Source organism: Peromyscus leucopus, chromosome 3 (assembly GCF_004664715.2).
Source record: "Peromyscus leucopus breed LL Stock chromosome 3, UCI_PerLeu_2.1, whole genome shotgun sequence".
In the NCBI taxonomy this organism is placed as follows: domain Eukaryota; kingdom Metazoa; phylum Chordata; class Mammalia; order Rodentia; family Cricetidae; genus Peromyscus; species Peromyscus leucopus.
The window spans coordinates 9,215,265-9,236,154 of NC_051065.1; the positions used below are offsets into that span (position 1 = coordinate 9,215,265).

The 20,890-nt window shown below is 37.0% G+C and overlaps 1 protein-coding gene across 1 annotated transcript in view; it reads right to left on the reverse strand.

Moving 5' to 3' along the window:
* The window catches only part of Cftr (CF transmembrane conductance regulator), a 147,119-nt gene that overhangs the window by 113,547 nt on the left and 12,682 nt on the right, over positions 1-20,890 (reverse strand). The window contains 1 exon segment of the mRNA XM_028871755.2: positions 8,133-8,243. Within this exon segment, the coding sequence (XP_028727588.1) occupies positions 8,133-8,243 (111 nt within the window).

Sequence of the window (20,890 nt, forward strand, 5' to 3'; positions counted from 1 at the left end):
CAGGCCCTCTGAATAGGTGAGACAGTTGATTGGCTTGATCAGTTTGGGAGGCAACTAGGCAGTGGGACCAAGTCCTGTGCTCATTGCATGAATTGGCTGTTTGAAACCTGGAGCTTATGCAGGGACACTTGGCTCAGTCTGGGAGGAAGGGACTGGACCTGCCTGGACTGAATCTATCAGGTTGATCGCAGTCCTCGGGGGAGGATTTGCCCTGGAGGAGGTGGGAATAGGGGAATGGCTGGGGGTAAGGGGAGGGGGTGGGAGGGGGGAGAATAGGGGAACCCATGGCTGATATGTAGAACTGAATGGTATTGTAAAATAAAATAAAATAAAATAAAAATTCTCATTAGAACTTCAATTAGAACTTAGTGATATCAAGGAAATGCAGGAAAGGGACTGTCCATAAACCAAAGAAATAGTTTCAAGATAAAGATATCAATAACAGTGAAGTAGTAAATACAAAAAAAGCATCACATTTGATAAGAGGTCTCTGGTATCCCTCATCAATGCAATTATAGGAACATGGTCAGAACAGAAACCTTATTACAGGTATTGAGATATAAATGGATGATAAACCAGTGAAGACCAGAGCAGCGGAGAATCATCAGCTATGAAATGCGAGAGATGTAGTGACTTGAGAGAAAAGAAAGCTGTTGTTTTAATTGGTGGGACTTGAATAATTTGTAACTATAGAGGAGTGCTGTGGATATCGTTCTATATAAATAAAACACTGATGGCCAGTGACCAGGCAGGAAGTAGGTGGCCAGGCAGGAAGTAGGTGGGACAAGGAGAGAGGAGAATTCTGGGAAGCGGAAGGCTGAGGCGGAGAGACACTGTAGCCACCGCCAGGACAAGCAGCATGTAAAGACTCTGGTAAGCCACCAGCCATGTGGCAAGGTATAGATTTATAGAAATGGGTTAATTTAAGATATAAGAACAGTTAGCAAGAAGCCTGCCACGGTCATACAGTTTATAAGTAATATAAGCGTCTGAGTGATTATTTTATAAGTGGATTGTGGGACTGCGGGGCTTGGGGAACCTGGAGAGAAGCCCTCCAGCAACAGAGGAGGAATTAACAACAAGATAGAATTGATCCAGCAGCACATTAAAAAGGCTTAATGAGGGAAAAGAGTTCTAGACTTGCAAAGCTCATGAGTGGGTATGTGGTTTTCATACTGCAGTGATACAGATGATTCAATTTCATGGCCACAAAAGTGAACCAGTGGAGTCAAAGTACCTCTACCACCAAACTAAAACCTTGGGGTCACTTCCCAAGGGTGTAATTTCAATTTCAATAAATTTCTAATACAAAATAAGATGAAGAGATATAAAATTATAAGAACAACAATTATAAGTCTTAGCATTTATTTGTTATTAGAATTTATCTATTCTTAGACAAAGAGGTTGAATTAAAACAAAATAAATGTATTTTAAAATTATCAAAATATGGGTCAGAAAACTAAGCAGAAAAATAATGTTGGGTCAGATAATTCTATAAATTTGGTGATAAAATAAAAAACAGAGAGGGAGAAGAAGGAAGGGGAGGAGGGAGAAGGAAGGAGGAAGGAAGAGTTTCTGTGGCATAGAAAGGTATGAGCATAAGTTCTGAGAGGTCCACCGAAAAGAAAGCTAGCCTAAGGAAAAAAGCCAGCACAGGGCAAATGTCACAGCAGATATTTGCATGCTTGGATTCGTTGACTCCCATGACTAGTTCTCTACCTAGACATTCACAGAGTTTAGGCTTCATGAGCTATTTATTAAATGTCCTCCTTTTAATTGATAAACCTAGGTGATTGGGCTTCTGTCACTCACAATCTCAATGGCCCCAACCAATACTCAGAAAAGGGAACTATGAAAAATTCAACTGGACTGAATTATAGCTTCATCATTCAGTGGTTGGCAAATTACATTATCTCTAAGCTGTGGCTGAAGATAATTATGGTTTTCTTCTGGAGGGGTCAAGACAAGAAAAATTATGCATGATACATGTCAGATCCTCAAAACTATGAAATTTTTAAATTTCTTTGATATTCAATAGCTATTACCCTTAAGGTTTCCATGAGGTAGAACAGCATCCACACATTCAGATTTTGAAGGTGACACTTCAGGTGCTCACCACCAGCAGCCTACACAAGGCCTGACTAGAGCTTGCAGGAATTTGGCACCAGATGCCCAGACTCCAAGTCCTTGTGCAGTCAGCAGGGAAGTTAGCCACCCTTTATTAGCTACCTACTCTGCCCCAAATTTCCTGCAACAGCCTTACAAATGGAAATGACATTCTCAACCCTGCTGAGACTTAGTCCTCTCATGAACATTGTAGATACCTACACTGAAAGATGGTGACTTGAATGAAAATGAGGAGGAAGAGGAGGGATCTCAACAAACCACTTCAAATGTACAAGTCCCAACACAGAAATGAAATCGACATGAAAAACCAAGGTGCCATGTTTCCTCCACAAATTATTAATCCCACAATTATGGCACCTAAATAAAGATAACCTGGAAGATTATAAGTATATTCAAACAACTAAAAAAAGGCATCAATATACTACAAAAGAACAAAGGGATTAATGAAATAAAGGAGTCAATACAAGATATGATAATAGAATTCAACTAACAAAATTGCTGGGGGAAAAACAAACAAATGATTCTAGAAATCAAAGAAAAATCAATAATCAAAATAAAAATCTCAGTGGGAAGTCTCACCAGTAGAATGGATCATGTAGAAAACAGAATTGGGGCTGGAAGACAAGGTACAGGAATTGGATTACTCAGTAAAAGTAATCAATGAGTCTTAAAAATATATATGACCATAATGTGTGAAACCTCTGGAGCCCCGTAGTGAATGCTTTGCAAATACTGTCATTAAAACCATATAAGAAAACGGCCAAACCTAGAGAAAGAGATGCCAATCTAGGTACAAGAGGCCTTACAGAACACCAAATAGACAGGACCATGAAAGAATTCTCACTACATATTATGGTTAAAACATTAAATGTACAGAATAAAGAAAGGGATTAAGAGGAAAACATATTAAGTCACCTCTAAGGGCAGGGCCATCAGAGGAGTACCTGATTATTCAATAGAAACTTCTATTTTAAAAATGTATTTGCTTTTTAGATTTTAGATCAAAGTATGTTTATATCAATTTGCTCCTTCTTTTCTCCAGCCCCTCCCAAGTCCCTTTCCTCCAACTCCTTCCATTACCCCATACCTCACTCCCAAATCAATAGCCTCATCCTCATGAATTACTGTTTCTTCAGAAAGGCTCGGAAAGGTATATTCCAAGTTCTAAAACATAACCGTAAACACACACTATTATATTCAGCAAAATTATCTACTAAAATTTACAAATGGATAGATAAATAAAAAATAAAAACTTTCCATGATGAAAGGAGATTAGAGGAATTTACAAGCACCAAGCCAGCTCTTCAGAGGATACTGGGAGGAATACTAGAGTCTGAAAACAGGATCAATAGAGTTCACAAGAAGCCACAGAGAATAAAGAAGTCCAAGGTAGTTAATCAAAAGTCTAAAAACCACCATAAAACAACAAAATGACAGATATTAATATACACCTTTCAATAAAAAACTGTTAATAGTCTCAACTCCTCAATTGAAAGATATAGACTAGGAGCTGGGATTAGAAAAAAGAATCCATCTTTTTGCTACCTCCAAGAAGCATACATCACAATCAACAATAGATACCAGCTATAAATAGATAGCATAAAAAAATGGTATTCTAAAGCTGGGCGGTGGTGTTGAACGCCTTTAATCCCAGCACTCCAGAGGCAGAGGCAGGCGGATCTCTGTGAGTTTGAGGCCAGCCTGGGCTAGTGAGATCCAGGAAAGGCGCAAAGCTACACAGAGAAACCCTGTCTCAGAAAATAATAATAATAATGATAATAATAATAATAATAATAATAATAATAATTAAATGGTATTCTAAGCAAATAAAACTAAGAAACAAGCAGGCATACCTATTCTAATACCTAACAAGAAAAACTTCAAACCAAAACTACTCAGAAGATCAAGAGGGTGACACATCACATCCATTAAGGAACAATCCATTAAGAGGATATTACATTTAGATATTGCAATTCTAAATCCATACATACCAAACATAAGCACACGCAGTTTCTTTAAAAAAAAAAACAAAAACGAGTAGCTTCAAAACTCAGTTTCACTAATAGACAAGTCATCTGGGCAACAACTGAACAGAGAAACTTTGGAGTTAAAATGATACCATAAATCAATTGGACCTAACAGACAACTGCAAGTAAACCACAAACTCTGAAAGAAATGGATAATTTGAGGATACATATGACCAATAAAGCTAAATAAATATTAAATAAATAATTTAAACTACTCCATAACAGCCAATGAGAGAGCAGTAATTAAGCCACCCTACTAAAAAAACATAGCACAGAATTCTATTAGACCTTCAAAGAATACCAACATCCCTCAAATTGTTCCATAAAATAGGAAAAGAAAGAAAATTCCCAAATTATTTTTACAAAACTTTTATTAACCAATCTCAAAGACCCAACAAAAATGTGAATTATAGACCAGTCTTACTGATGAACAGAGTGAAAATCCTCAATAAAATACTTATAAATGAAATTCAAGAACATATAAAAATATCACCTATGATGATTAAGCCAGCTTCATCCTAGTGATGCAGGTAGTACTCAACAAACATAAATCAATAAATGCAATATATCAAAAAAAATACACCCAGGGACAGAAACCACATGAATAAATCATTAGAAGTAGATATACCTTTGACAAATTCCAATATCCCTTCATGATAAAAGTCCTGAGAATCTAGGGATACAGGGAACATGTGTCAACATACTAAAGGGAATATATAACAAGCCCACAGCCAACATCATGGTAAACAGAGAAAACTCAAAGCATTTCTGCTATAATCAGGAAGATAGGATGTTCACCCTATCCTCTCCACTACTGTTCAATACAGTGCTTGATATCTACTACAATAGTAGTATATAAGGTGGATATAAATAGAAAAGGGATAAGTCAGAGTATTCTTATTTTTAGATTGTATGAATCTTTCCATAAAAAGACCACAAATATTCTACCAGAAAACTCCTACAGATGATGAATATGTTCAGCAAAGAAACAGGATACAAAATCAACACACAAAAATAATCAGTAGCCTTCCTACAGAAATGACATGCATACAAAGAAATAAATGAGGGAAAAATTACACTCACAATAGCCTCAAAAAATAAAGTATCTTGGAATAAATCTAGACAAGGAAGTAAAAGACTTATACAATGAGAACTCTAAGACATCAAACAAATACATTTAAGAAGATAACAAAAGATGGTATCTTCTATACTTAGATGGCTAGAGTTGATATTGTGAAAATGGCTGTTCTATCAAAAGCATTCTATAGAGTCCTTGAAATTTTCATAAAGATCCAATGCAATACTTCACAGAAATTGAAAAAAAAACTTAAAATTCAAATGGAAACACAAAAGACATAAGCTAGCAAAAAAATTACTGTAAAAATTTCCTGTAATTTATACATACATGTAAATAAGAAATATTTAAATGGAGTTACCATGTAATAGAGGGACAATGCCTCTCTTAGACACCTAAAGCTAGCAAGTAAAAATCCCAATGCCAGGTATTGGTAATAGTGCTAGAGGTTTTGGTCACTGGGATCCCATAGACACTCCCTCAAAATATTAAAGGACCTAAACTGTCAATGTTCTTGGTTAGCTTCCAGAATTTGATGGTAAGATCCTACTGCTAAAGTCACCACATACTTGAGTCATAGGGTGTGGAAAAATCAATGAGGTACCAACATAGAAGCTTCATCCTTAGAGGCTAGTGATCATAGTGTAGAAAGCTCTATGCATGCTACTAGAGGAGAAAAGTAACAGTCATATATGCATTTGTAAACCATGTGATTGACAATGAACATGAGCTTTGGAAAGGTATGTCCATGAGTAGGATATAGGAAAAATCAACCCCTTTCTGATGAATTGAAGGCATACTTTATGAGATAGAAATTATGCCTGGTACCATTAACTGGACTATATCATAGCCTTAGGGGAGAACCTAATACTATTATTCTGCCAAGTGGACATAGTATTAACCTACTACCTAAGTTCTTATCTTTTATCCACAGACTAGTGCATGTCTCAACCCTCATCAGATAAGGAGTAGACAGCAAGTAATTTATAGAGCCACAACTGACCAGTGTATAGAGAATAAGTGACTGTGGAATCCTCAGCTCTAAATGGGACACCTATCTGGTCAGAGATCAGCATGGAAGTAGGTGGGGATGACTTTCAGAGCTCGAGTTACTGGACATCTCTAGCAAAATAGTATGTGCTGCCAGTATTGGCTGGACATGGCAGCACTCTTACACAGCCCAGGTCCCATGGCCATAGTCTGGGCACATGTGCTGAGGAGGGCTGCTTAGGCTCTATACTCATGCACTAAATCCCCTTATTAAAGGCGAACCTCTCCCCTTCTCTTCCTCTCTTTCCATGAGGCCATGTCTGTACCTCTTCTCTTCCCCCTTTCCAGTCTTCTCTTCTCTTCCTTTCTGATTCTTTCTTTCCTCACCCCTTATATCCAGAGGCACACTCGGCATTCCCCCTGGCCCAATACATTCTCCACATAAGTTTTGTAGTGTGGCATGGCTTTCTAAGGCCCCTTGGCTCCAACCCGTGGGTTTTTTTTATAACAGGTGGGGGAGGGGTTCATGAAGTCCCAAACCCACCTGGGGAGCTACTGGTCGTTGATAAAGAGTCACTTTTCTTCCAGGGGGTGTGGTGCAGCCCCTGAGAGGCCACCGATGATCCAATAGATGTTCCTATACCCATCCACATATTGGCAGCACTAAGTGAAGTCAACGAGTTTTAAAAAAAAGTACACAGAAGTTGGGAGGGAAAGGAGGTAGGGAGGATAGGCCATGAATTGGATAAAAGTAGGAGATGGACTTGACAAAAACATATTATATGCTTGTATGAAATTCTCAACAAAATAAACCAAAATTGAAAAGAAAAAAATACAAACTCTAAGTTTTTTTTATTTCAAAGAATCCTAATATATTTTGTTTTAACATCAGAAAGTTAAACTACTCCTACTTTATACATTCATAATAGAAACCAGAAATATTTTAAGAATATTCAACCAACATACAGGTTTTGATTAATGTAATTTTTTGTTACTTTTATACTACTGTGACAAGGCACCATGACTAAGGCAACCTAGAGAAGAAAGAGCTCATGGAGGGCTTACAGTTTCGGAGGGTGAGTTCATGACCATCTTAGTGGGGAGCTTAGCAGCAGGCAGACAGACACAGTGCTTGAGCAGCTGAGAACTTACATTTTGAGATGCATCCATGAAGCAGAGAGAGCTAATTTGGAATAGCATGTGCTTTTGAAACCTTAAAGGCTACATCTCCTAATCCTTCCCCAAAAGTTTCACCAACCAACTGGGGGCCAAGCATTCCAATATATGAACCTATGGGGGTGACACTCATTCAGACCACTATAAAAATAGACATTTTCAACTAAAAAATATTTTGAAAGCAAGTCAGACATGGTGGCACATTCCTATAGTCTCAAGACTTGAGACGCTAAGGCAAAAAAAAAAAGGTGGCTTTGAGGCCATGCTGAGGATGTAGTCACATTAAGGCTAGCTTGGGCTAAGAAATAAGATCTTGTCTCAAAAGATCAAGGCTAGGAATTCACCTCACTGTTAGAGTGCTTGCCAAGCAAGGACAAGGGCCTGCATTTCATCCGTACCGCCACATACATTCTGGAAACAAATTAGATAATCTGCTTTACAATGATGTTATTTTAGCCTTTCCAAATACTCCTTCATGTCTTTTAAAAATAAGTCAATTCTCAGAATATACATCATTTATTTTAGTAAAAGAGGCCACTTCCTAAGAAAATGATTATTTCTCACTTATGGTTTCATTGTTCAATTCTTGAGTTGATCAAGATTCAGCAAGAGTATAAAATGCTCCTATTTTAAATGTTCCACTTAAAAATGAAACCTCTAACATGTCAGTTTTCTGTTCTCTAAAAGACATGAGAAATGTCTTTCTTCTGCTAGTAAAGTCACAGATAAGTTCTTACCTTTCTACCTTTTCAGACACATGATCCGCTGAATCAGAAGAAGGGGCTTGGTATATGTCTGACAACTCCAAGCGCTGTCTGTACCCTTTTCTCAAAATCGGTGTGGTCCAGCTAAAAGAGAGGGAGGCAGACAGATCTAGTCAGTTGATTAGATCTCCAATACAGACATGATTATGGTACTAACTGTCATGCAGAAAATACAGTATGCATAAAGAAATATGAAAGTGAAATAAGACAACTTATATAAATATAATATTCATCTCTTACTTGATATACTCATATAAATCTCAACACCTCTTAACTAATGCCATTGCTTCTTTTTTAGTAGACAAGTAATCTATTACAGTTTAATCTTGCCTGAGAGGAAAATAGACTGAGGAACATAAGACAATCAATACTCGTAATTTGTCAGTGTAGCCTAGGGTATTCTGAAATGAGTTATCTATTAAAGGAACTGAGTATAAATATAGACAGCGAATAGTTGATACCAGTTAGCTGATACAATTATCTCTACATTGGTGCTTGAAAGTAAGGATCATCAACTCGTTTCTCATTAACCTGTAGGTATTTCTTAGGAATTTAGTAAATAGCAATTTATGATGGAAACTAGAGAAACTGATGGAGGAAAGCAGAGTAGTCCTGTTTGCTCAAACATGCTGCTTCTAACTACTACGGAAAAGGCATGATAAACTTCACAAAAACAGAAATCTGAAATTCTAACCACACACACACACACACACACACACACACACAATTGATATATCATCTGCCACTAGTGACAGTTCCTCCAATAAGCCCACACCTCCTAATCCTTGCCAAATAGTTTCACCAACTAGAGACCAAGTATTTAAATACAGGAGCCAATGGGGCCCATTCTCATTCATACTATCACAATACTAAACACTTTCAAATATATGTATGTATATACGGTTGAAGAATGGCAGAGAGGGAAAGGAAAAATGTAAAACATAAATCATATATCATGAGAAAATTCTAAAGGAAATTAGAAAGAATGAAGTTTTTCTCAGCTTAAATTTTACGTATTTGTTTAAGAAAGGAATTCATCAGGATGTAGTGGCTTGCAAAACCGATTTCTCCCTCAGCACTTTTTGTATCCCAGAGATTTCTAAGATTTATTATCATTGAAATTTTGTAATAATGTAAAATAAAAATGCATGTTAAATGACAAAAAGTCAGTATCTGAGAAGCAAGATAAACACGTAACAGAAAAGCATACTCTATCAAAGTCATTCAAGAGAGAGTAACGAATGTCATGTCAAATGTCAACATACTTTTCCAGGGCATAATGCTCTAGGTGGCCCTCATGATTACCCTTATCCCTCTCATCTAAGGGTCCACATTCTTCTTTATACTACCTTAGTCTCTGGCTTGCTCACTAGGACCAGCCCTATGCCCTTAATTCTTCTGTAGTTTGTCTTTAAAAATTATCCGAATTTAGGTTCAACCCTAAGACTAAGTAACTTTATCGGCCATTTCTTGCTAAGATATTAGTGACTATGGTTTAATGTGTCACTTCCCCCTTTAATTTGCAAATGTGCATTTTAACAAGAGCCCTCTTTAACAAAGGGCAGTAACTAGCTTTAGTCTTCATAACCCGCTGTGATTCACAGGTCATTCGTCCTGGAGGAAAAAAATAGTGAATATACATGATAGTGGTCTGGATGTACCAGGAGAAGAAGTGCTGCAGCCATGCAGAGCCTCTGGTGACGTCATCTGAGAAGGAGGGGCACAACTAGGTACTCACTACCCCAGCCAGGATCTCACCAACAGAAAGTGAAGTTGAAATACAGGTGGCAGCTAGTATAGAAGCTCAAACGGAGGCAGCAGTGGGGGATGTGACTTTGTGACTTAGGCATTACCCTTTAGAAACTTGAAGCAGGGGTTACTATCAATTTTTTTAAAGTATCTATTTAGCAGTTGCCAAAGAACTTTCACAATCATTGGCATGTTGTTATTTTCATTTTGAAACTTAGTTAAGCAAACAGAACAAAAGGGGGTGTTGTCTTATTACCCAGCTTAGGAAACGGTACTCAGAGATGTAAAACTCTTCTGAATTATTAATGTAAAAGATTCTTCCACATTCTCTTGAATTCATTTTTACCATGTTCAACTTTAAGAAAATTAGTGGGTTGTAATAAAATGAGACACCTAAGTAGGACAGTGAAGGCAGGGGAGTGAAAACTAATAGGAAATAGGTAGAGGTGTGGTCTGCAAACAAAAATAATCCTTTTTCCAGAAAACAAGTAAAGGCTGATCATTCATTGCTTCATAAATACTCTTACTATGATTAATTCAAGATACCAAAGATGAGATCACTGAATACAGAACTGGGAAGAGAACTGAACTGCATATAATATTAGTATGTCTACCACCTCAGAGACGATGAACGCAAATGCCCTCAATACCACAAGAGCGAAACATAAAATAAATGCAAAGTGATAAACTCTTGAACTTTTGTTTACCATATTGTAATGTAAGTTCTATAATTTGATATTTAATGACTATGTTTAGCACCGAGCTCATAAATCATCTCAGTTAGAGAGATTCAAGTGTGTGCATCACTCCTGGCAGACCTTTGAAATCTCAGAAGACTGATGGCATGGGACAGAAAGAATGATGGTCTGTAGAACACGGTAAAAAAGAAAATGCATTACACCTACTAGCAGTCTTGTGCTCTCAGTATATTTGAAATCATTAAAAGCATGCATTTAAAAGGTGTTTTAAATGAGAACCTCACTGTCTTCTAATACCATTCCTCAAAAGGCATTTAGAAGAAATTTTAAAATCTTAAGCCCTTAAAAAAATTATAATTCTTTTGATCCATGTATAAGATTTAGTGGCCATTCTCATGAATGAGATTCCAGCTCAGTTCAAAATTCATAAACTGCAGGATATTTTTAGAAAACTCATCTTTGTTATCTCAGAGTATTTTAAGATATTATATTACACTATGACTAGTTTTATCAAGAGAACCATAGCCCAACAACCATCAAGCCAAATAAATTCAGTAGTATAATATCCAAGCTCACCATCTGTAATTATTAGTTAGCATTTCTTGGCAGTTACACTACAGTTTGCCTGAATTTATGTTTCCAAATTAAAACCGGTTCAAATTAAAATGTAAAAACAAAAGTCTAGGGACAGGAGCGATAATCCCTGGTTTAAAGCAGTTGCTGTTCTTACAAAGGACTAGGGTTTGATTCCCAGCACCCACATGGTGACTCACAACTGTCTGTAACTCCAGGTCCGCGGGATCTGACACCCTCTTTTGACATCTGAGGGCTCCAGGCACACATGCAGTGCACATATATATGTGTACACACACACACAATTGATATGAGGCAAAACACTCATTCACATAAATAAATCTTTAAAAAAGTTTAAAACCAAACTAAAGTCTATTAATCTTAAGCTGTCTGCAAAATATATCAATTTCTCCTAACAATGAGTTCTCTATGTCAACTACAAGACAGTCTAAGAGATATAAAACAAAATTGCAGACACCAGGCATCCAAGTTTTAGACACTCTTTCTTTTCAGTGATGGACTTGTGTAAATTGAACAGTGTTCAAGCCAGGATTTTCACCTCAGTATTTCTTCCATTAAAAAGTAATAAACACTCAGGTATTTCGTGAGTCTGAGTAGGTTTGACTGGAAAGACATAAGGCATTACATTGACGAGCTAGCTCCTCCTCTGTCTTCTACTGCCCCAGCTAGTTTTTCCCCTCACATCTAAATGACCTTATGACCAGCCACTAAATATGTTCAGTGAATTTACAAATTGGTATTCCTAGAAAGTCTGATGGTTTTCAAAGTTAGGGGTTTTCTAACAGGAACTAGTTAATCAATCACGAGGTAGCGGACTTCAGCATATGCATATTTTTAAAGTTTACTAACATTCAGGAAAAAAGCCCCATCTCAGATATACTGTTCTTTTCACTTAACCATAGGGAGCTTCAGGTTTTATTATGAACAATGCTAGCATTTTAGTTTTTAAAGATGCACACACTAATCTTACTGTGTTTAATTTGGTTCATTTCTTTTCTTTGGGAAAACTCTAATTCTATACAGAATGATTTGTAATTTCTAATGAAATAATTTGTTCCCAGAGCTTGAGGGCAGAAGTCCCTGCTCTAGGAATGCCAAAAACAACACTTAGTCACCTGTCCTACTATGCCAAAGAGATGAGCAGTGATAAAAGACAGAGAGAGGAGATTTAATCTAAGTGGGCACAGAGTGAAGAACAGAAAAGGGGGTTCTGTAGCTCCCCACCCCAAGTCCATCCTCAGGATACTGACAACAGCTTAGACTTAAAGAGAAAAACCAAAAAGGTAGGGACAAGACATGTGTATCACTAAAGAGTATGATGGTATTGTGTTCCCCAAAATATTGTGCACCCTAATAAACTTATCTGGGGTCAGAGAACAGAACAGCCACTAGAAACAGAGACCAGAAAATGGTGGCACACACACCTTTAATCCTAGCATTCCAGAGGCAGAGATCCACCTGGATCTCATGAGTTCAAATCCATACTGGAAAACAGCCAGGCATGGTGATTCATGCCTTCAATCCCAGGAACTGAGGGCAGAAAGCAGACAAGTATTTAAGGCACGAGAATGAGGAACTAGAGGCTGGTTAAGCTTTTAGGCTTTTGAGCAACAGCTCAACTGAGATTCATTCTGGATGAGGACTCAGAGGCATCTAGTCTGAGGAAACAGGATCAGCTAAGGAATTGGCAAGGTGAGGTGGCTTGTTCTGCTTCTCTGATCTTCCAGCATTCACCCCAATACCTGGCCTCAGGTTTGATTTTATTAATAAGACCTTTTAAGACTCATGCTACAAAAGAGTCTTGGTCAAACTGTGGTCTGGTCTCAATTCTTGTTCTACAAGGCAGTACAAATAAATCATTATTGTTTGTGAGAACCAGCCAGTTCCTGGGAAAGACAGCCCCTGCAGCGGGCCTGATTCTTGTGCATAGTGGTCTGTCTGTGTGCTTCTGCTCTCCTGGAATCCAGAGTGACTACAGCCTTACAGCAATCACTGGAGAAATGCAAGGGCATCTTGGAAGTCTAGAAAGGTGCTATAGAAGGAGACAGCAAGATCTCTCACTCTTGTCTTTGTGCATTAAAAGAGGACGAAACAACTTAGGTATCATTTTTTAGACAAATACCACTTGAGAGATGTAACTACCTACATGCAAAGTTAAGACTCTGATTCAAAATTTTAAGACAAGGAAACAGATGCAAAATGTAGGTAGGGGCACCAGGCTTTTAGCCTGTTTATAATGACCTGTGAGCCAAATGGGGAGTCAGGGTTCTTTAACAAGAACAATTTCTAATTTTCTACTAATAATTTGTCCATTATAATGGCTATTAAAACTTTGATTTTTCTCAAAACCTATCCTTCTAAAAGTCAAATATTTAAAGCTGACATTTAGCTTAATCTAACAGAGACACCTGGCATTTTCATCTACTACAACTTGATATGAAGATTATGTTTCAGATATTTTCAAAACCAAAGCATCATTTACACAGAGAAATACTTTCACAGTATTTAGCATTACTTTTTATTAAACTAGTCAAGTGAATTTAAATACTAAAACAACCAGTTGTATGACATTTCTATCACAACTGACATGTTAGCCCACACTCATGACCTTTTTCCTTTCTCATAACCTTTTCCTTTTTAGATGAAATAGTTAAGAAATCAGGTGAAAGTTATCCAAACACTAGAAATTTACTTATCACCCCCATAAATTTACATGAGTTCAAAGTATCTCCCATTGTCTATATAGTCCTAACCAGCTAGAGCCACCGAAGGCAGCCAGACACAGAGAAGTCGTGTGAATCCGTTGTGTAGCATAGCTCTGTCCTATCATATTGCTTCAGCTATTCTCTAAGTAGTTATGAGGAGGTAGAATTTAATGCTAAAAGTTAACTAACCTCCATAAAGTCTTTAAAAACTTATGAATAGCATTTTGAATGCCACAATTGTTTTATCAACTTAGATTCAAAGTTATTTTATAGCCATATGTAGTTTTTCAAAGAATTTTAGAAAAAAAAAAAAACTAAAATAGAACCCAGTTAATAAAATTTCTATGTAAAACAAGTAGGCTTCAGGAAGTCAATCTAACTTTAGACCTGCATGAAATCAAGCCAGACAAAATCCCAGCATGAGGGCAGGAGTGGTTACGATGTCCAGTGCTTAGCTGAGATGCTACTGGCAACTGTTGGCTGTCCACAGAGGGGGAGCCAGTTTGTTCGAGGACTCCAGAGCTGAGAGACTACACATGCCACAGCAGGTGGTCCTACATCCATGCACACACTGGCAGCACTAAGTGGACTGGGGGCGGGGTTAAAAACAAATGGTACATGAATTCGGGAGGCTTGGTGGTGACAGTGACAGAGGAGGAGTTGGAGGGTAGAGCATGGGGCAGAATTGATCAAGACACATTATATGCATATATTAAACTCTCAAACAAAAAATAATGAAAATAAAAAATTCATTCTAAAATCACAGTAATGCTATCAGGCTGATAGCCTGCGCTCTGATGGTTCCATGAAGAATTTGACACTGAATTTGCTACATCTCCATTATAATGCTGAATATATAAGCAATACCACTAGATCAGCATGACTGGCTTTACGAACACTATGCATGACTGCTAATGCTCAGCCATTTGTGTTTGAGAGATAAATTATTCACAAAGCTCTCATTTTCAAAGGAATTATAGTTATTCAGTTTTAGATGGCTAAAATAGAATCTAATCGATGAACTTCAGATGTGGACAGCTAATTACTTACTACTCAACAAAATGATCACAAATTCTAAAAAAAAAACTTCTAAAGGCCTAGGTTTATAAGCATTCTGGCAGTCTAATGGAAACCAGTTTGTAACTTTGTGGCAAAATGAATCCAAACTTTAAATAATAAAGTAAGTCTATCTATTTCATGAGATACCTCTAAATATAAACCAGGGAGGAGATAGGAGAGAGAGTGAATGGGGAAAAGGGGAAGGAAAGATAGAAAAGAAGAGAGGGGAAGAGAGGTAGCAAGAGAAAGGGAGAAAAGGTTAGGGGAAAGCAAGTCTCTCTCTGGAAAGTGTGTGTGTGTGTGTGTGTGTGTGTGTGTGTGTGTGTGTGTGTGTGTGTGTGTGTATTTTCTTTTCAGTTGCTTTTTCTAATATTTAGCAATGGACATATAACTTTAGGAACAGGAAATAATTCTTTAAGTTATATAAGAAGTTCTGTATGTCATTACAAATACATTGACTAAATACATAACAATGATTAACTATAAACAAACTTTCTGGTGAAATAAATATGTTTTACCTCTAAGACTACATAATACATATATCAATATTACTTTTTCATGAAATTGCTTATTCTTTCTTAAAATGTTCATCTTGGCTAATACTTCCAATGGAATACAAAGCAATTCTTCCTGACTTCTTCTACAAATCTAATACTAAGAAAATTTCAAAAGGTTTCTTTTTTTCTTTTTTTAAGGAGAGAGAACCTTAGGTTACAGCCCTATCTCTGTCATTTTCAAGCCTTGCACCTTTGGAAAAAGCTCTTAGAATCAGTCAGCTACCAATTCTACTAGACATAATAACTACCATAACTACTACACTTGGCTTTCATGTGAGCCAGATTCAATGTTGTCTAGGAAGCATTGCATCTATATACTTGCTTCTTCATATATTTTGCTTGGATTTGGTTAAATTTTCATATCAACAGAGTTTATTATTGGGATTACAACATAATAGTAGCTAAAGTTAGCAGAGTATTATAATAGCCTCAATCTTTTTTTAAAAATCATATAAATTATTTCACCTATTTATAACAGTCTTACATCTATATATCCATCATATAGATCTGAAACTGGATCTAAGGATGCTTAAATAATTTGTTGATATGGAGTTAGAATTTAAAAATAGATCTGTAATATCATAGCTTATTTTTTGTCGATTTTGACATCTTATAACTTCTTTGAAAAAGTAGCACATACTTGGAAGATAACACCAGAAGCATAAGTAATAATAGCAAAAATGGACAGAATGAACATGAAAACTTTAGGCTTTAAAATATACCATAAGGAAAGTAGCAGATATTCTACATAATTAGGAAAAACTTTCTGCAAATCAAATTTATAATAAGGTATTTGTATATGACATATAAAATAATAATAATAGACAAATAACCAAAATTTAAAATGGTCAAAAGAGCTGAATAAAAATTTATCCTAAGTAGAAATTACACAAATGGCCAGTAAGCACATGAAATATCTTCACAAAGTAGGAAAATATAATTCAAAACCACAGCTAGATTCCATTTTATACCTAGTAGAAGGGTATAATTATGACAATTGCAAAGGTATGGGAAACTGTAACACTTGTGTTCTGCTAGTGAGAACATAAAGTGTATGTATATTTTGAAAAATAGTCTATAAGATATTTAAACATTAAACATAAAGCTACTGCAAGACTTAGCTCAATTTGCTTTCTTATACAACCTTGGATCACCTGTACAGGGCAGCATTGCCCACAGTGAACTTGCTCCTCCCACATCAACCTTTTATCAAAACAACAACAAAAGATATGCCCCCATAAACTTGCTTATGAGCCAATCTGATGAAGGCATTTCCTCAACAGAGGTCTTCTCTTCCCAGATAACTCTATCTCACTTTAATTAGACAAAGCACTGACCAGCACGTAAGGTAAGAGAGAGCTGAGGAGTAATAATTAATGGTTGTGCAGTTTTTTTCTCATATAATAAAAATTGCAATTGCTACAATTTATCTTAATGATAGTTAACCAAACTGTGACTATGCTAAAATCTTCATTGTTTTGTATACTGTAAGTGGGTAAAATGTTTGGTATGTGGATTAGCTCTCAATCAAGCTATAAGGAAGCAAGCAGCATGGAGACATCAGACATCAGTGTTGGGGTTGAGGGTTTTCCAAATGGGATACGCTTCTACAACTGGTAAGACTTTTCAATAGTGACTTCAAACTCTAATTGTTTCCAAATATGCAAATGTCTTGGTGGCTACTAAGACTGCTATCAAAGTGTGTGGGTAGCTCATGGGAACATCTAATTAGTGACAAGCCACATGCATGGTATACATACATCATTTTTTTCCCTGTCTCCCAAAGCAAGAAACTTAAATGTTAGAACTACTATGAATTGTGAGGGGGAAATGGTGTCATGTTATGATACTGTAAAGAAGCTAAGAAATGTCAGCACTGTAGCAAGAGGACACTTGCAAAAGCCATGTCTAATTCATTCACATGACTTGCATTTCTCAACTTCAGAGGTAACAAGCAAGGCCACAAGAAACAAAGGAAAAGAAAAGGAAAGGAAAGGAAAGGAAAGAAAATTTCCTGGCCATTTTAGGAGATAACAGAAGACACAAATAGTGTAATTTACAGTCGAGTGCTCATGTACCCTAGAAAAGCAGCCTCACAGTGCCTTTGTAAGAAGTCACAAAGAAAAACCACAAATATCACTGTAGCTTCATGGAAGGCAAGAACAATAGACTGAATGCTTCATGAAACTGCTTGCAGCCTGCAAGGGGTCCACTTTTAGGAGCCTGCCCAGCAAAGCCCAGTCAAGCCATGGCCTTCTAATTTCTGAGTGATATTTCCATTGGCAATAAAAATACATTTGAAACAAAAAACAAACAAAAATAAATAAAATAAGGAAGACAGGAAAGAGATGGCCTTACAATTTTATAGTAGAAATGCTACAGGCATGCATGAAAGCATACATATGGAAAGCTCTGTGCTATCTGGATATCCACATATAGTGTTAACTTTTCTGGAGAAAAGAGAAAAGCCCTTTCAAGCATCCTCAGGGAAGAGAAAAGGGGGAAGAAGGGCACAAGCTCCCCCGTCCTATGACTAGGCAACTAAAAAAATAAACTGGACATGAGTGTCATACAAAGACATCTCCTATACAGTATATACATGCTATGTTGAGGGTCTTTGAAAAATAATTATTGTTAGTGAATCCACGAGAGTCTGTTAAAGGACATCAATGGATTTATTAAGATATAAAATGGGAGAGAAATACACTCAAGAATACAGAACAAAGTAAATAGCTGTCACTGTCCTCCGTTCTACCTGGCCATCAGGTTTCCAACCACCTCAAGAGAAAGAGAGCGCTTACCTCCTCCTCAGTTTTAAGCAGTCATATGCCCAGAAAAACCATTCCTCTATAGGGTCAGATACCCAAAGGTCATTAGCAGAGATAATTCCCACAACAAATTATACAATTTATTTTGGTGTTTTCTCCCTTTCTCTAGAATTCTTTATTATGGTTCTGTTGATTTTTCTTTTTCAGACACCATTACTAAGATCCAGAGTAAATACTTTTTTTTAATCAGGGAAATAAACATGTCCTTTACTGAGCCATGACTGTCATTCTGACAGGGGCTAAACATTTGGAATCAGAGTTACTTGATTCTCTAAGGTATGTCCTCAGATGGATCAAGAACCTCTATCTTTTAGAGACAGACAGAGGCTCTAGACAGATTCCTGGTACAGCCAGGCATCGTGTGGTATGAGCCATGCCATGTAAAACATAAAGTACACTTTCTTTGTGACCTTCAGTATCTAAATGATTTAATGACCCCTCATTATGTGGACAAAAAAGTCCTTTTTGTCCTATTAAGTCCTTTGTGATTCATGTTTGCCATTCATTACTTCAAAATGACGCCTTCCAAATTAAAATGTTAAAAAGTACATTCCAGGGCCAGCAGACAGCTTAGGAGGTAAAGAAAGGTACTTGCTGCCAAGTTTGATGACCTATATGTTAACTAACCAGGAACTATATAGAAGGAGAGGGCTGACTCGTACAAGTTGTCCTCTGCCCGCCATGTATCACTGCACACACATACATTCTACCCCACAGTTTGTCTGAGAGTATTTTCTCATTTAATTATTTTGCTTGGTAGATAAAATGACACAGCAGAGGCCAGAGGCAACTACAAAATGTTTTATGATGAAGACAGTACAGGAGGAAGCCAGACAAAACCCCGGCATGGACAGAGAAGGGCCTCAGGAAGTCTCACCTCTATCTGAGGAGTTACTGGTAATGCACTGGAGAGCCAGTACTCAGGGGTGCTATCCCTGAGACACTACCCATGTTCTAGTAGATGGTCACCCATGGACATATAGACACATACACATGCAAGATAGCACTGAATGGACTCTGTGGGTGGTAAATTTAAAATAAGTAAGAATACATGAAGTTGGGGCTGGGGTGAAAAGCAGTGGAAAAAGACAGAATATGGGAGAGGGGAGAGGAGAGGAGTTTAATCAAAACACACTACATGTCGGTATGAATGTCAAATTCTTTAATAAGAACCAGCGTTGCCCCCAGGAAGACGAGGTTCGTGGAGTTTAAACTTCAGTTTGTGACAAACATGGTCTCCATAGTTCTCTTTGCACCTAGTCGGATGGCTTAGCTCTTGAATTCCCCTCATTGTCTTAACATCCCTTCCCCTGAGTGTATGTTCTCTGCTCTACGACACTGTTAAACCAAGTTCACCCATGCTGAATCCTCAGAGCGACTGAAAGAGCAGTGTGCTATTTGATTCGAGCTTTCCATCTCTGGATGTTTCCCATCTCCCAACTAAATATGGAATTTGGTTAGTAATGACATTTTAACCCTTTTTACTTTCTATTATGATTACTTCACCTTCTTTTAAAAATACAACAAATTGCAACAAACTGAAGTAGAAGTTTATCATCTTTATGCTTTTTTTTTCTTTTTCTTTTTAAAGTGATGGGAGGATGTAGCTAGGCACATTTTATTGCTCGGAATTTAAGGATCATATCCTGTTCCTGAGTTTGAAAGGCAAAGTATTTCTACTTGCATTGTCCAGAAACCTTGGTATCACCAAGAACAAACAATGCAGCTCCCCAGAGCCTCAGAGGAGGGACATTAGAGGCTCCCATTTGCCCTCCCCCACCATACATTCCTGGGAAAAGAGGAGGCAGGGAATGGAGTCAACAGCCAGGTCGGTTCAGGATTTGCTGTGAAATAAAACTACTCCAAGGCCTTACTTTAAGTCTTCACTTAATATTTTTAACCTTTCTTTCAATATATTAATGCATATTAATACAAGCCAGCTAAGGTCTACTAAAAATTAAAGTACCAAATTTTTCAAGATTACAACACATTAAAAAAAAAGGTAATGAATTAATTAATTGTTCCTAATAAGCAATTTAAGAGTTCAAATTAGCCACCTTGACAATCAGATAGTTAAAAGGGCATTTCCTAACACAAACTATGGTAGGTCAGTGAAAACTGTTTTTATACATATTTAGAGTTTGCTTAGCTTTTTTTTTTTAAAAAAAAAAAAAACTCAAAATGTCATGATCTCTTGCTTCCATTTAGGCTTTAAGAAAATGAACTTTAAAGGAAACATTGAGCCAGATTCTCTGGCTTTTGAACTCTGCAGGAGTTCAACTGGATGAAAACACTGATAATAAGGTGGCTCTTAATTTTTAAAAAGATTCTCCTATCACCATCACTAGACAAGTTAATCTTCGATTCAGCTGAGTCACATTGAAGAAAAAGAGCTTCCCTCAAAGCCTGAATTCTATTTCTAAGAAGTTATATGTACAGTGATATCATTTCTTAAATATTATTCCCAGTGAGCCTCCCTCCAGTCTATGGTTAATGTCCTTCCTGTGTACACTATTCTACTCTATAGCTCATCTGAGCCTC